This window comes from Cervus elaphus, chromosome 24 (assembly GCF_910594005.1).
Source record: "Cervus elaphus chromosome 24, mCerEla1.1, whole genome shotgun sequence".
Taxonomy (NCBI): Eukaryota; Metazoa; Chordata; class Mammalia; order Artiodactyla; family Cervidae; genus Cervus; species Cervus elaphus.
In genome coordinates, this window is record NC_057838.1 from 12,109,143 (window position 1) to 12,127,535 (window position 18,393).

Consider the following 18,393-nt stretch of genomic DNA (forward strand, 5'->3'; position numbering starts at 1 on the left):
GAGATCGAACCCGAATCTAGATGCATCTCCTGCATTACAGGCAGAATCTTTATCACTGAACCACCGGAGAAGCCCAGATTTGGGCGATATGCTTTCTTAAATGTATTTCAGTAGCTCTTGTATCTTTTAATTACTTTCCCATGAGCAATACACTGTTATACTTTATGTCAACAATTACAACTAATCTGTTGCCAGGGATTCTTTTCTCTGGTTTCTATCTCCAAACTGAACCTCAAGGCACTTCATTCAAGACATACAAACACCTTTACTAGAGTTATACCCAAGAATCTCTCTTTTTGAATCCCTCTCTATCTTACACTCATATTCTCAATTACTTGTGCTGGCTTCCCATTCCCTAACAGTAAAAGTGAAATTTCTCAGCTTTGAATCCATAGGCTTTGCATGTGTTTTCTGTCCCTCTTTTCAGCCTTTGTTGCCACTCTACATGAAATCTACTGAATCACATTAGGTTATGAACCATCTCACATGATTAAGGGCCTAGAGATCATCTCCTGCTTCTGTCTGCATAGGGGTTTGCATGTCTATATATTAAAAATCACCTTCACCTAGGAGAGAATTTTAATAATCTTCAAAAGATCAGGACTTTTTTTGTTTGTTTTTTTTTTTTTTTTTCCTGTCTTAAAACATATTATTAAATATCAGAACTCAATAGAATCTGGGCATTTATTATTTTTTACATTGACACCCTTAATTCAAGATTGAGCTAATAAATTGTGACTTTTTTCAGGTAACATAATTAATAATAACCTAAGATACATGGATAATGGAAACAACGTGACGGAGTTTATTCTACTGGGACTCTCACAGGATCCAAAGATGCAGAAAATCATATTTGTTGTCTTTTTGGTTGTCTACATTGTCTCTATGGTAGGAAATGTGCTCACAATGGTCACTATCATCACCAGCCCATTACGGGGGTACCCCATGTACCATTTCCTGGCTCATCTCTCATTCATTGATGCCTGCTATTGCTGTGTCAATACCCCTAAAGTGATCATAGATTCCTTCTACGAAAAGAAAACCAGCCCTTTCAATGAATGCATGACCCAAGTCTTCGGGGAACATCTGTTTGCAGGTGCTGACGTCATCCTGCTCACTGTGATGGCCTATGACCGCTACGTGGCCATCTGTAAGCCCTTGCACTATACAACCATCATGAATCGGCGGTTGTGTCAGGCGCTAGTGGGGGTGGCATGGTTGGGGGGCGCTATTCATTCAACCATACAGATCCTCTTCATCCTCAGTTTACCCTTCTGTGGCCCTAACGTCATAGATCACTTTATGTGTGATCTCAACCCTTTGCTCGATCTTGCCTGCACAGACACTCACATTCTAGGATTCTTTGTTCCTGCCAACACCGGTTTAATCTGTCTTTCAAACTTTCTCCTCTTGATCGGCTCCTATGTGATCATTCTGCGCTCCCTAAGGGCCCATAGCTTAGAGGCTAGACGTAAGGCCCTCTCCACCTGTGTCTCCCACATCACAGCAGTTATCCTGTTTCTTGTGCCCTGCTTATTTGTGTACCTGAGACCAACAGTTACTTTACCTGTTGATAAAGCAGTTTCTGTATTCTACACTATGATAACTCCCATGTTAAATCCTTTAATCTATACTTTGAGAAATGACCAGATGAAAAATGCCATTAGGAAATTGTGTAGTAGGAAAGTGATTTCAGGTGATGCATAAAATGTGCATGGAACCCAGCATTCATTCAACTTATGTAAAATCCAAAGGACATTATTGATGACCTTAGCCAAGAATACCTATGACATAAAGAAGAATAAAACTGCAAATGATCGATTCTGCAAAGAGAGGAGAAGAAATGGAGTCAACAAAAGAGAGGAAAAACATAGCCTTGGACTACTGTTTGCATATTTGAAAAGCTCTGCCAAATTAGAGTCTAGTTTTACTGTCTCCATTATTGTATAAGGATTCATAAGCTTTCATCATAATAAAATAAAATAAAATAAATGTTAAGATACAGTGGTACTTAGCAGTAAGCTTTTTAACAATATGGAAAGGTAAGCACTATCATCATCCCCATTTTGCATATCAGAAAACAAGCAGTAAAGAGTTTGTTCTCAAACAATAACATTGAAGAACCAGTAACTAGAAAGTATCTGACCTCTCTAACCACGTTATTAATGGCTGTAATATATATAGCCAGGAGATGGTGATAGAAGTGTAGTAAAATTATACCAGTTACTATTTATTAATACAGGGATTGTTCTTAACTATTTGTGTATCTTTCTGTCCATATACATACAAATGTACATACATATATGTATATATATTTATACATATGCAATATATATTATCAATATTGTATACTAAACTAGTTATATATTAGTATTAATATATATCCTACTTATGTGCATATATGTTTAATTATATATAAGTAAATTCTAGTGATTTTCATTAAGGTTTCCCTGATAGCTCAGTTGGTAAAGAATCCACCTGCAATGCAGGAGACACCAGTTTAATTCCTGGGTTGGGAAGATCTCCTGGAGAAGAGAAACACTACCCACTCCAGTGTGAAATCAATTAGTATTAATACATATGCTACTTATGTGCATATATGTTTAATTATATATAACTAAATTCTAGTGATTTGAATTAATAATCTGCTAATTTTTATACATCATGTTTGTGTGCATGCTCAATCACTTCAGTTGTGTCTGACTCTGCACCCTATGGACTGTAGCCTACTAGCCTCTTCTGTCCATGGGATTCTTCAGGCAAGAATGTACTGGAGTGGTTTGCTGTGCCCTCTTCCAGAGGATCTTCCAGACACAGGCATTGAACCCAAGTCTCATGTTTCCTGCATTGGCATGCAGGTTCTTCACACTAGTGCCATCTGGAAAGCCCTTTATGCATCACAGTTACTGGGAATATGTTGACTGTAATACTGTGTATGTAATTACTATAGGAATATAAAATAATGAACTATTTAACCATTAAGGGGTAAATAACAAGTGTAACACCATCTACAAACTTCCTTCAGCACTAAAAATCATTCTGTAAAGGTCGCGTCACCAACTGAGGCTCATAAACCAACAGAAAGAGTGATGTTTCAAATAAAAGAATGTTTTAATGTCAGGTAGGATATTCATTGTATTAAGTACAGGGTCATATTCCACTAAGGGCTTGACTTCATGATAAATTCTGCAAATAGCACGAGGTCGAGCTCATGATAAATATAAGCATAAATGAAAATGAAAACGTTCACTAAAATACAGAAAAAACTATGAGTGGAGACTTGGAAATTTTTTCTAACTTATCTTTTACAGAATCAGAGACGAATGTTTTTTTCTTTTGGAAACCACAATTTGTTTTATTCCTGCTTATTCTAGGAATAGAAAAAAAAAAAAAATTGAAACTTAGTATGTCATCATATGAGCAAATATTTTACCTTGATAGTTTCCCTGTTCTTAGGAAGACTTCATCATTCTATGAACTTTTTTTTTTCTTTAGGAAGTTTACTTTTGAAAGGTTGCTGCTGAGTCATGAAAGACACCGGGATTCTTGGCCTCCGGAGGAGAGAAATTCAATCCAGGGCCAGTGACAAGGCTTGGTTGCTCAGAGCTTTTGTGTGATAAAGTTTTATTAAAGTATAAAAGAGATAAAGCTTCTGACATAGACATCAGAAGGGGGGAAAAGAGTGTCCCCCTGCCAGCCTTTAGCAGTATGTTATATACCTATCAGAAAGCTGTTAATTGGAGAAAGGAGATGTCTCAAAACTCAGAGTGGCACCAGGCCCCTCACCCACAGTATGCATTTTGAGATAACATTGGCACCAGGTGAGTCATCCCAGGTCATAAAATGATGGACATAAATCTTGAAGAAAGGCAGGTTTCCAAGTAAATATATAGTTTCATTAACATAGATTAGAAGAACAATGCAACAGTAAAACATACAGGTTTGTTGAACCCTTATCTGTTCTGAGTCTTAAGCTGAACCAACTTGAAGATAGACAGAGTCTAGGGTAAACACATAGCTCATTAACATAACTAATGAAAAACATTTCCATAAGAAAAAGGCATTGATTAGCTCAAGGTTTGAGAAAAGTTAAGTTTAGGTGGAGCCAGGTGTCATTATGGCAATAGAAGTTTAAGAGAAACCTCCCTTTAATTTTGTATAGAGAAGGGAAGAAAATCTGACACTTGTAGTTTGTCTCCTTCTGCCACTTAAGAGAGAGATAAGAACCTCTGACACTTGCAGCCATTTCCTCCATTTGGAGACCCCTAGCCTTCCCGCTTGTTACCCTCTCACTTTCATGTAATACATAGCTCTTATGAAAAGCAGTTTGAAAAGTATGTAGCTTTGTCTTACAAAAGGCGATTTTATTCTAAATATAATCCATTCATCTTGTTTGTTCTTCATTCATTAAATAACAAGCATTTTTGAACCAAAGAAATGTAACAGATACATTGATAGTTTCTGAGGCTTTAGTGATGAATAAAGAGAAATCCAAAAGATGTGTTCTGATCCACTGAGATCTGATAGACAGAGGGCTTGAAGAACTGTGGACAGAGGCTCATGACATTGTACAGGAGGCAGGGATCAAGACCATCTCCAAGAAAAGGAAATGCAAAAAGGCAAAATGGTTGTCAGAGGAGGCCTTACAAATAGCTGTGAAAAGAGGAGAAGAGAAAGGCAAAGGAGAAAAGGAAAGATATATCCATTTGAATGCAGAGTTACAAAAAATAGCAAGGAGAGATAAGAAAGCCTCCCTCAGTGATCACTGCAAAGAAATAGAGGAAAGCAACAGAATGGGAAAGACTAGAGATTTCTTCCAGAAAATTAGATATACCAAGGGAATATTTCATGCAAACATGAGCTCAATAAAGGGCAGAAATGGTATGGACCTAACAGAAGCAGAAGATATGGAAAGAATATACAGAAGAACTGTACAAAAAAGATCTTCATGACCCAGATAATCACAATGGTGTGATCACTCACCTAGAGCCAGAAATTCCTGGAATGCAAAGTCAAGTGGGCCTTAAGAATCAACACTATGAACAAAGCAAGTGGAGGTGATGGAATTCCAGTTGAGCTATTTCAAATCCTAAAAGTTGATGCTGTGAAAGTGCTGCACTCAATATGCCAGTAAATTTGGAAAACTCATCAGTGGCCATGGGACTGGAAAAGGTCAGTTTTCATTCCAACCCCAAAGAAAGGCAATGCTAAAGAATGCTCAAACTACTGTGCAATTGCACTCATCTCACAAGCTAGTAAACTAATGCTCAAAGTTCTCCAAGCCAGGCTTCAACAGTACTTGAACCATAAACTTCTAGATGTTCAAACTGGATTTAGAAAAGGCAGAGGAACATCTGCTGGATCATTGAAAAAGTGAAAGAGTTGCAGAAAAAAACATCTATTTCTCCTTTATTGACTATGCCAAAGCCTTTGACTGTGTGGCTCACCACAAAATGTGGAGAATCCTTAAAGAGATGGGGATATGTGACTACCTGAACTGCCTCTTGAGAAATCTCTAGGCAGGTCAGGAAACAACAGTTAGAACTGGGCGTGGAACAACAGACTGGTTCCAAATAGGAAAAGGAGTATGTCAAGGCTGTATATTGTCAACCTGCTTGTTTAACTTATACACAGGATATATCATGAAAAATGCTGGGCTGGATGAAAAACAAGCTGTAATCAAGATTGCCAGGAGAAATATCAGTCACCTCAGATATGCAGATGACACCACCCTTATGGCAGAAAGAGAAGAAAAACTAAAGAATCTCTTGATGAAAGTGAAAAAGGAGAGTGAAAAAGTTGGCTTAAAGCTCAACATTCAGAAAACTAAGATCATGGCATGTGGTCCCATCACTTCCTGGCAAATACGTGGAGAAACAGTAACAGACTTAATTTTCTTGGTCTCCAAAATCACTGCAGATGGTAACAGCAGCCATGAAATTAAAAGACTTTCTTTGGAAGAAAAGTTATGACCAAACTAGACAGTATATTAAAAAGCCAAGACATTACCTTGCAAAAAAATTTCCGTGTAGCCAGGTTTTTCCAGTAGTCATGTATGGATGTGACAGTTGGACTCTAAAGAAAGCTGAGCATAGAAGAATTAATGCTTTTGAACTGGGTGTTGGAGAAAACTCTTGAGTGTCCCTTGGACTGCAAGGAGATCCACCCAGTTCATCCTAAAGGAGATCAGTCCTGGGTGTTCATTGGAAGGACTGATGCTAAAGCTGAAACTCCAATACTGTGGCCACCTGATGTGAAGAACTGACTCATTGAAAAATATCCTTATGCTGGGAAAGGTTGAAGGCAGGAGGAGAGAGGGATGACAGAGGATGAGATGGTTGGATGGCATCACTGACTCAATGGACATGTGTTGAGTAAGCTCTGGGAATTGGTGATGGACAGGGAGACTTGGCATGCCACAGTCCATGGGATCGCAAATGGTTGGACATGACTGAGTGACTGAACTGAACTGAATTGATCCACTGAGAGACACTTAGAGTAGAAAATTACAACACAGTTGTACAGGGCAGGTGAAACTATCCCTTTTAGGGTGAAAAATACATCTTATGTCTGTCCCCTCTTATAACCAAAGAAGTCACACAATGTCCAATGGGCCTTATTGCGATTTGGAGACAGTATATTTTTCATTTCAGTAATTTTCTTTGGTGCATTCATCAGCTGACTCACAAAACTTCCAGCTTTGAGTGGGGCCCAGAGAAAGAAAAGGCTTTACAACAGGGTCATGCCATCTGTAAGCTTCTCTGTCATTCTGGACAAATGATCCAGTAGACCCATGGTGCTTTATGTGTCAGTGGCAGCAGGGGATGCTGGAATCTTTGGCAGGCCTCCACATGTGAACTGCAGTGCAGGCACTTAGGATTTTGCTGCAAAATGTTGCCATTCTTTTTAGATAACTACTCTCCTTTTGAGAGATAACTCTTGACCTGCTAGTGGACCTTACTAGGAATTGAACATTTAACCAAAACCCACTAAGTACTAGGCAAGGTGAGCTGTCCATCTTTAACTTGCTGGTATCTGACCCATCAAAGCCATGATACTGGGTGTGCACAGCAGTACTCCATCGTCACATAGGAGTTCTACACATGCGATCTGGCCCAAGTAGCACCTGAGGGAAATTTCCATGGAAAAGTACAAAATGTTCATAGTCCCCACTCTCATTACTCTGGCTTCTCTCTCCCTGCCTGGACTTATGGATTCATTAACTATCATTAATTGATAAAGAAGCCTTGGGACTTGTACATGGAGAATCCTGCAGTGCTAAGCAGGTATAACCTAAAAGTGGGAAGCTGTCGGACTACAGCCTCATTATGAAAAGTCCCTGAAGGTCCGGAAGGATGGTAATCCTCCCAATGGGTTCAAGTTCAGGCAGTTCACCTAGTTGCTCACTTTACTTGAAAGTAGATACGTCCAGATGTGTAATGCATACTGAATCATGGGTTTTGACCAAATATTTCGCTGGATGCTTAGGGACCTGGAAGGAACATAATTGAGAGGTTAGTGAAAACAAATTTGGTCAAAGCCCAGAAACTCTTTGTCAAAATCCAGTCATTTATAACCAGTTAGATGGGACATGGGTAACACTTTGACGAGAAATAATCTCAGGAAAATGAACGATCAGGAATTAGTGGAGTACGATGTACCAGAGACAATACTTTGCCAACAAAGTTCTGTATAGTCAAAGCTATGTTTTTTTTCTACTAGTCACATAAGAATGTGAGAATTGTACCATAAAGAAGGCTGAGTCAAAATACTGATGATTTCAAATTGTAGTACTGGAGAAGAATCTGAAGAGTCCTGTGGACTGCAAGGTGATCAAACCAGTCAATGCTGAAGTTGGCCAATACTTTGGCCAACTGATGTTAAGAGCTAACCTATTGGAAAAGACCCTGATGATGGGAAAGATTGAGAGCAGGAAAAGAAGAGGCTGATAGAGAATGAGATGGTTAGATATTATCACTGACTCAATGGACATGAGATTGAGCAAACTCCAGGAGGTAGTGAAGGACAGGGAAGCTTGGCGTGTTGTAGTCCATGGGGTCACAAAGATTCAGACACAATTTAGTAACAGAACAACAACCAAAGCAAAAAACAAACAAAGAGTATGCCAGAAGCCTATTTGCAATGGGCCCAAGGATTTTGTAGTGAAACGTTTCAAGATGGATTCTGAGTTTAATTATAAGTAGTTTACATGGAAGAATTGGAGGGAGAACCTGAAGAAAGCATTTATGCATGGGAAATAAGAAGTAGCTTGGAAAAGAGCTACTTGTAAGAAAAGCAGGCACTTTCAAGAAAGTCTGAATACAGTAACAAATTATTTGCAGTTGGAAGAAAACAACTTTAAGTAAAATATATTGTGTTCTGCCCATACTTAGGATTTAGGAGTGACTGTGGAAAACCTGTGGATAAGGCAATGGCACCCCACTCCAGTACTCTTGCCTGGAAAATCCCATGGATGGAGGAGCCTGGTGGGCTGCAGTCCATAGGGTCGCTAAGAGTCGGACATGACCGAGCAACTTAACTTTCAATTTTCACTTTCCTGCATTGGAGAAGGAAATGGCAACCCACTCCAGTGTTCTTGCCTGGAGAATCCCAGGGATGGGGGAGCCTGGTGGGCTGCCGTCTACAGGGTCGCACAGAGTTGGACACGACTGAAGTGACTTAGCAGCAGCAGCAGCAGCAGTGGAAAAGCTGAACATGCTATCTCACAAATTTATCATATAAATTAATCATCTGGAGGGGGAAGTTCAGAACTACACAAAATTGTTGAAAATTTAAAAAAAAAAAACAAAACATCAGGGATAAAGAAATTAGGGAGCATAAAATGGTAACGTTACTTGGGAATTCAATCAGAAAGAACTTGGTCATATGAAGGAAGGCATAACAGGCAGAACTTGAGAACATTCAGTGAAAAAAGAGCCAGGACACTAGGCAAGGCAAACAGAGCCCTCAAAACTTCTTCCTTCCTTCTAAGAAAAATGTGAAGTTAGGGAATATGCTTGCTCCCAAGCAAACAGTTCCAGGCAAAGCTATAAATACTTTCAGAGAGAAAAATCACCAACAACTACCTCTCCCTTTATCTCTCAAACTTTGCCTTTTATACTGAAAGCTATAAAATATTATTTTAAGGAAATTAAAGAAGACCTATAAATAGAAACATATCTCACACGCATGGATTAAACAATTAGTATAATTAAGATGACAATACTCCAGGAAATGAATTGCAGGTTCAGTGCAATTCCTATCAAGACACTAATAGTATTTTTTGGCAGAAAGAAAAAGCCAATCTTAAAATTTGTAAGACACTCCAAGGAACCCCATAGAGCTAAGCAGTCTTGAAAAATAAAGAAAAAAAAAAAAAAAATGAGAGGACTCAGACTTCTCTATCTGAAAGTATTAACTGCTACAGTTAAAACAGTACTAGAATGAGAAGGCAGAGATCATAAGAATTGAAGGCCCAGAATTAAACACACACATTGATTGTCAATTGTGAGTTCATAAAGTTGCCAATACCACTCAATGGGAATTGAACAGTCTCTTCAACAAGTAGTGCTGAGAAACTGGTATCAAAATACAAAAAAAAAAAAAAAAAAAAAAGAATTCAGCACTCTACCTCACACCATATGTGTTAATTTACTAAAAATATATCAGAGACCAAATGTACAACTAAAAACTCTTAGTGGAAAACATAGGGAGAAATGTTCATGGTGTTGGATTAATCAATGGTTTCTTAAAAATGGCAACAAGACCACAAGCAGCAAAACTAAAACAGAAGAATCAAATCCCATCAGAATTAAAAATTCTTGTGCATCAAGTGACACGATCAGGAAAGTGGAAAATATTGATGGTGGGAATAAAAAAAACTGATAAGTAGTGAAGACACAGTTGATATTTCTCAAAAGTAAAATATAGAATTGTCACATGACCCAGCAATTCCTCATCTAGATAAATACTCAAGAGAATTACAAAGATCATTCCAAATAAATGTGTAGAAATATTCATAGTATCACTATTCACAATGGCCATAACAATCCACATTTCTAATAATTGATGAATAAATAATGAAAATGTTGTATACCCATATAATAGACTATCATTCAATTATATAAAAAATGAAGTACTAATACATGTTCTAACATAAAGTTTGACAACATGCTAACTGAAAGAACAAGGAGAGTGTACATTGTTTGGTTTTGTGTATGTGAAATGTCCAGAATAAGCAAATTCAAAGAAATGGAAAACTGATTAGTTGTTTCTGGTTCCTGGGGTGAGAGAGAAATGGTAACACAGTAATTGATTGACAAGAGGTGACAAAAATATTCTACAATTAATTGACAAGAGGTGACAAAAATATTCAGCAATTAGAAAGTTATAATGTTTACACAACATTGGTAATGCATCAAAACTCAATGCATTGTACATTTCTAAACAATTTCAATGAAGAATTTTATGTTATATGAGTTATACCTTATTTTAAAAAATAATAAAAATTTAGCATAAATGAATAACATATCTAAAGTTCTGGAAATCAGTAAAATCCACGCAGGAAAATATTATATATATATATATATATATATATATATATATATGGCTTCTCAGGTGGCTCAGCAGTAAAAAAATCCTCCTGCCAATGCAGGAGACTCAAGACACAGATTCAATCCCTGGCTCGAGAGGATCCCTTGGAGTAGGAAATGGCAACCCACTCTGGTATTCCTGCTGGGATCATCCCACAGGCTGAGGAGCCTGGGAAAAACCAATCCATGGGGTCGCAAAGAATTGAACATGACTGAGTGAGCACACATACACACACATATCTCAGACATATGAAAAATATTATCTGATATATATAATATTCAGTATATAATACATATTGCATGTGATATATTCATCTAGTACACATGTATGGTAGAAAATAAAGTCCAAATCAATTATCACAGGTTTTGACTTATAGAGAAAAATTAAATAGGAAAATTAAACTGAAATTAAGTAGAAGACAGTAAACAATGGGAAAATAATCAGAGAAAATGAAAATTAAAAAAACAAAAAAACAAAAAAGTTGTTGTTTCAAAACATCAATAAATCTGATACAGCCTTAGCAAGAATAATTAAGGGAAGTGGGAGTGGGAGGAATAAAAGAAAAGAGAGACCAAAAGAGAAGAGACACATTTTCCATGTCAAGAAAGAAAACACATATGGCAGTAGAGATTCAGATTCTATAGACATTAATCAGATGATAAGAAATATCATGAACATATTTGAGCCAGGAAATTTAACAATTTATAAACCAACTCTTTGCAAAAATGCTGCAGAATCAAATTAAAAAAACAAAACAAAACTGAATTGCCAACACTTGTACACTGTTGTTGAGGATGTAAATTCATTCAGCCACTGTAGAAATATTAGAGAGATTTCTCAAAGAACTAAAAATCAAACTACCACGTGGCCTAGCAATTCCGTCCCTAGGTACATGAACCTGAAAAGAACAAAGCACTAAAATGAAATGATACAAGCACTCCAAATCCAAATGTTCAAAACATCATTATATATGATTGTCAAGTAATGGAAAACAGCTTAAGTGTCCATACACACACACACACACACACACACACACACACACACACACACACACAAATACATACACACATACATAAATATATGTTTATATTTATATAAATATACACACACAACGGGGTATGGGTCAGCTCTAAAAAAGGAGAAAAAAATGCCATTTGCAAGACATGGATGTATTTGGAAGACTACGCTCAGTGAATGTCAAACAGAGAATGATAAATAATGCATGATAACACAGATGTGGAATCTAAGAAATAAAACAAACTAATGAATATAGCAGCAAAAAAGCATCAGACTCACAGGAAACAAGCTAGCAGTTATCAGTGGGGGTGGGGGCGGATATAGAAGTGAGGGTGTGGATTGTACAAACTATTGGGCATAAAATAGATTCAATGAAGAATTGTACAACATGAGGAATATAGCCAATATTTTCTTTTCTTAATTACTCCAAATTATGTTTTATTAAAGCAAGCTCTTTTTTTACTGGAGAATAATTGCTTTACAATATTGTGGTGGTCTCTGCCATACATCAGTGCCATTCTGCCATAATTATATATATGTATACATATATATATTTATGCATTTAAAAATAAAATAATAAATAGCCTTATACTAGCTGAAGAAATTAAATTTGTACTTAAAATTCTTCTAAAAAATAACTCCAGGCCCAAAAGTACAAATTCTGCATCCACAAAATATTTTTAAATAAAAAATATAAATTCTACATAAATTATTTTGAAAATAGGAAATAGTAAACACATCATTTCATTCAGCCAACATTGCCTAAATGTCAGATCACATTATAAGAAAGAAAATGACAATTATCTCTTATGAACATAGGCACAACTATATTAAACATGTTAAATGAAATTTGTCAATTTATTTAATAATAATTCACCATGACCATGTGTGAAAAGTAATTGAAAGTGTCAGTCACTCAATCATGTCCAAATCTTTGCAACCCCATGAACTGTAGCCCACCAGGCTCCTCTGTCCATGGAACTCTCCAGGCAAGACTACTGGAGTGGATTGCCATGACTTTCTCCAGGGAATCTTCCTGACACAGGGATTAAACTTGAGTGCCCTGCATTGCAGGCAGATTCTTTACCGTATGAACCACAAGGGAAGCCAAATGGGTTATACCAAAAATAAACCATTGCTGAAAATAAATAGAAAAAAAGATCAAATATATTCACTCTGTGTGTGTGTGTGCATGTGTGCTCAGTGGTGTCCAAATCTTTTGAGACCCCTTGGGCTCTAGCCCTCCAGGCTCCTTTGTCCACTGAGCTTTCCAGGCAAGAATACTGGAGTGAGTTGCCATTTCCTTCTTCAGGGGATCTTTCCGACCTAGAGATTGAACCCGCCTCTCTTGTATCTCCCACATTAGTAGGTGGATTCTTTACCACTTTATATTCACTAAACTAGTAAAATAAAGTAGAAGGATAGCAAGATAACTTCAATAGATGTTTAATAGTTACAGTAGTTCTATTTAGATTTATGAATTAAAAAAAAAAAATACCAAATGGGGAAAGGGAAAATTACTCAATCTGATAAAGAGTATCTGTATAAAACCTAAGCCATCGTTATAGTTATAGGTGAATTCTAAGATTGGAAATAAGACAAGTCTGCCCCCTCTAAACTTTCTTTTGCATTGTACTCTATATTCCAGTTGTTAAATTTTAAATAAAGCCTCAACAAAATACTCATTAATTAAATCCAAGAACACATTAAAAGGACTACACATCATGATCAAGTGGGATTTATCTGAGGAATGCAAGAATTCTTCAATGTATGGAAATCAATCAATGTGATATACCATATAAAGTAATTGAAGAATAAAAAACATATGGTAATCTCCAAAGATGCAGGAAAAAACCTTTGGACAAAATTCAATAATCATTTACAATAAAAAAATCTCCTGAAAGTGGCCATAGAGGGACTATACCTCAACATAATGAAGGCCTTATACAAAAGACAAACAAAACACAGTAAACAGCATTCTCAGTGGTGAAAAACTGAAAACATTTCTTCTCAGATCATTAACAAGACAAGGATGTCCACTCTCACCACTATTATTCAACATAGTTTTGGTAGTCCTAGCCATGACAATCAGAGAGAAAAGAAATAAAAAGTATCCAAATGGAAAAAAAGAAAAACCATGACTGTTTGCAGATGATACGGTACATAGAAAATCTACAAGATGCCAAAAGAAAACTATTAGAACTAATCAATACATTTGGTAAAGTTGAAGGGTACAAAATGAATACACAGAAATATCTTGCATCCCTATACAGTAACAACAAAATATCAGAGAAATTAAGGAAAAAATCCCACTTACTATGGCAACAAAATGAATGAAATATCTAGGAATAAAAATACCTAAGGAGGCAAAAAAGCTATACTCAGAAAAGTATAAGATACTGATAAAAGCAATCAAGGTTCACAAACAGATGGAGAGATATACCATGTTCTTGGATTGGAAGAATCAGTATTGTGAAAATAACTACACTACCCGAAGGAATCTTCAGACTCAATGCAATCTCTATCAAATTACTAATGTCATTTTTCACAGAATTAGAAAAAACATAAATTTTCAATGTGTCTAGAAACACAAAAGACCTTGAGTAGCCAAAGCAAACTTGAGAAAGAAAAACAGAGCTAGAAGAATCATGCTCCCTGACTTTAGACTACACTGCAAAGCTACAGTAATCAAGACAGCATGTACTGGCACAAGGAAGAAATATAGATCGATAGAATATGATAGAAAGCTCAGAGTTAACCCCACACATCCATAGTCACTCTACAATAAAGCAGGCAAGAATATGCACAACAGAGAAAAGAGAATCTCTTCATTAAGTGGTGCTAAAACTGAGGAACTGCATGTAAAAGAATGAAATCGGAACACTTCTTAACACCATAAACAAAAATAAACTAAAAATGTACCTAAATGTAAATACCTAAATGTAAAGCTGGACTCTATAAAATTCTTTGAGGAAAACATAGGCAAAACATTGTTTGACAAAAATCACAGCAAGATCTTTTTTGACCGCCCCCCCCAAGATTAATGGAAATGAAAACAAACAACCAAAAAAAAAAAAAAAAAGCAATCTAATTAAACTTCAGTTTTTGCACAACAATGGAAATCGTAAATAAGATGAAAAGACAAAATCTCTCAAAATGGGAGAAAATATTTGCAAATGAAGCACCTGTCAAAGGATTAATCTCCAAAATACACAAAGAACTCATGCAACTCAATATAAAATAATTTAAAAAAACCAACTCTATCAAAAAATGGGCAGAAAAATTAAATATATATTTTTCCTAAGAAGGCACACAAATGGCCAACACTCACATGAGAGGTTGCTCAATGGCACTAATTATTAGAGAAATGCAAATCAAAACTACAGTGAGTTCTCACCTCATACTAGTCAGAATGACCATCACCTAAAAATCTACAAAAAAAAAAAAAAAGTGTTGGAGAGGATGTGGTGGGAATGTAAATTGATGCAGCCACCATGGAGAACAGTGTACTGGTTCCATAAAAATCTGAAAATAGAACTACCATAGTAATCGTACTCTTGGGCCTATACCCAGAGAAAACCATAACTCTGAAAGCCACAGGCACTCCAATGTTCTTGCAGCACTATTTACAATACTCAGGACATGGAAACCCATCAAAAGAAGAATGAAAAACAAGATGTGGTACATATTCACAATGGAATATTATTCAGCCATAAAAAGGAGTGAACTTGTTCTGTTTTCAGAGACATGGATGGAACTAGAAACTGTCACATAGGATGAAGTAAATCAGAAAGAGAAACACAAATATCATATATTTCTTATAAGTGTAATCTAGAAAAATAATACAGATGAACTGATTTGCAAAGCTGAAATTGAGATACAGACATGGAAAACAAACATACAGATACCAAGGGGGGAAGGGATGGTGGGCTGAATTGGGAAATTCAGACTGACATATCTATATTAAGTGGAAAGGAAATTTAAAAACAAATTAATAAATAAAGAGGGAATATATGTATATGCATACCCAATTCACTTTACTGGATAGCAGAAAGTAACATGACATTGTAAAGCAACTACTCCAATTAAAAGTAAATTTAAAAAAAAAATCAATGCCAATAATTTTATGCCTTCACTGCTTTGGCTCTCAGGTAATAGATACTAGATTCTAATATGGATAAGATGGAAGTTCTCTCTCTGACATGAGTGCACAGTTTAACTATACACAGGTCCCCATGCTGGAATTATGCCATAATTACTATTCACATAACATTCAGCCTTCTTAGAAAGCCTGGTTCAGATAGAGAAAGGGGACTCACATGTTTTGGTTGCAAATGCAGGGAATACAATTCCCCACTCAAGAATGAATGTTTTTCAAGTATATCTCTCCAGAATACTAGCTTCTAAGACAAAGCCATTCCATCAAAGGATATAATTTATTTCTGGGAGGGAAAATAGAAGCTACAAGACAAGGTTCTTGAATCTTAGTGGAACTTCTTTAAATATCTATGCATTGCAGGTTAAAATGTTTTCTTTGACTGTTTACATCTACAGAGAGAGATTCATCACAGATGCAGTGATCCATTTGAACGTGTTTTCACCACATATACTACCTCCTGCCCATGGGTCCAGAGTCATCTGTGGAAGATCATTTCTCCTTAGTGTTCCAAATAAGCCATTCTAAATGCAAGTCCAGGGTTTTCTGTAAAAACTTTTTGAGGCTTTGGGCTAGAAGAAAATATTTAGACTTACAAAAAGACATTTTTCAAACATTGATTTGATATGAAATTATCTAAATATCTTTAGATGACTCCAGGAGTTGGTGATGCACTGGGAAGCCTGGTGTGCTGCAGTTCATGGGGTTGCAAAGAGTCAGACACAACTAAGTGACTGAACTGAACTATCTAAATACCACAAGTTCCTTATCTCAAGAAGAGGTCAGCTTGAAGATGGGATTATATTTGAGCACTCACAATTATCCGTAAGTTCTAACCCTAAAAGGTGAGATTTTCAATAGCGCTGATGACTATAAAAGATTGTCAGGTTTCATACAGAGTTAGCATTATGTTTCCACACTTCTCAAATATACTAATAGAGCATTTTACCTCTTCCCAACTCTTCAAGAAATAGTTGGTAAGTACACATAAACTAATTTGACAAATGAAAACGTTGGGGCTCATAGAGATTAAGAAATTTATAAAATCCAGCTCCCTAACACCACATACCTTTCTTTCATCATAAGATACTTCCTTTAGTAACTGAAACCAATGAACAGAATCAAAAACATGTAAATACAAAAAGTATTTTCACACACAAAAATACATAATGTGAATATTAAATGATAGAAATCATAACCTGTTTATTCGAAACCCAAACATGAAGAACTTTTCTTGAGATCAACTACTATGAATAGTATGGATCTCTGTGGCTTCTTTGGGGCTTCCCTGGTGGCTCAGAAAGTAAAGAATCTGCCTGCAATGTGGCAGACCTAGGTTCAATCCCTGAGTTGGGAAGATCCCCTGGAAGAGGGCATGGCAATCCACTCACTCCAGTATTCTGCCTGGAGAATCCTACAGACAGAGGAGCCTTGTGGGCTACTGTCCACAGGGTCACAAAGTGTTGGACACAACTGAATGAAAAGTAAAATTGAAGATGATTCTTCCTTAGTTTGTTGCATGGTTAGATGTTTCTCTGTATTATTGCTCAGAATGTCAATTATTCCTGCACTTGAGTGAATAAAAAGTCATAAAAATAAGTGAAGTTCCTTTGTCTGTCCTCAGCAGTGTGGGGGATATGTTTCCTCAGTCAGTTCTCATTATAGCCAGTGAGGTGGATACCGTGCTCACTTTATTTTAGACAAAAGAAGGATGTAAAGTGCCAAGAAAAGCATCCTAGATACAAGAAGTTAAAAGTGGGGAAAAGCGAGATTCTTATCTTGCCTTTCTGATTCACAAAACAACACACTTCAGCACTGAGATTGTCATTTTTCATATTTTTCAGAAAAGTCTGTCGGATTATTCTTTGGAGGGGAACTGGAGAGAGAAGAAATGAGGTGAAGGAATACAGAGATAAAATGGATCTACCACAAAAGCAATACCGCATGGTTATTAACAATTGAGGCTAAATATTATGCTGTGTGTGTGTATGTGTGTATGTATGGGTATTTGTATATCTGTTGATGAATTTGCCTCCTAGATACTTGCCCCTGAAATTTTATTAAAGCAATTAGTTAATACGATCATATAAAATTTCGTTCACCAGTTAAATCTTATTTATTATGACATAATAATACAGAGCATGGGTTAAGAATGTGGAAGAAACAGATCTAATCATGGTTAAATCTTTATTATTTGCTTGATCTTGGTCAAGATCCTTAAGTTCTCTATGCTTCTATTTCTTAATGTGTAAAATGAGCATAAAATGAGAGTAGTAACTGTCTAAGAAGTTTGTTATAAGAATTAAACACTCAATGTCTTCAAAAACTGAAAGCACAGTAACTGCTCAGTAAGTTTCAATTATTATTATTATCATCATGATTTTCTGAGATTGCTTCTCATTTGCAAAACAGTGAAATAATATCACCCATACAGGTTTCTACCATGCCATGCATATAGCAATCTATCATTAAAATTATATTAGCTCTTATAAAGTTGTTGTGTTTAGGCAACATGCTTCATCAAATCTATTGCAGTAGCTCCTGTATTCTTTCATTACTTTCCCATCAGCAATACCCTGGCTTCCCCAGTGGTTCAGTGGACAAGAATCCAGCTGCCATGCAGGAGA

At 36.4% G+C, this 18,393-nt stretch overlaps 1 protein-coding gene across 1 annotated transcript; it reads left to right on the top strand.

The window, feature by feature from the left end:
• The first annotated feature begins 774 nt into the window (after positions 1 to 774).
• LOC122683052 (olfactory receptor 4C46-like) lies at positions 775 to 1,707 on the top strand. The gene has a single exon (XM_043886566.1). It carries the CDS (start codon positions 778 to 780, stop codon positions 1,705 to 1,707), a length of 930 nt encoding a protein of 309 aa, XP_043742501.1. The 5' UTR covers positions 775 to 777.
• The last annotated feature ends 16,686 nt before the right edge of the window (positions 1,708 to 18,393 follow it).

Bases quoted from the DNA above. Each gene is read 5' to 3' on its own strand.
- LOC122683052 (XM_043886566.1), top strand. From the start codon at position 778: ATGGATAATGGAAACAACGTGACGGAGTTTATTCTACTGGGACTCTCA.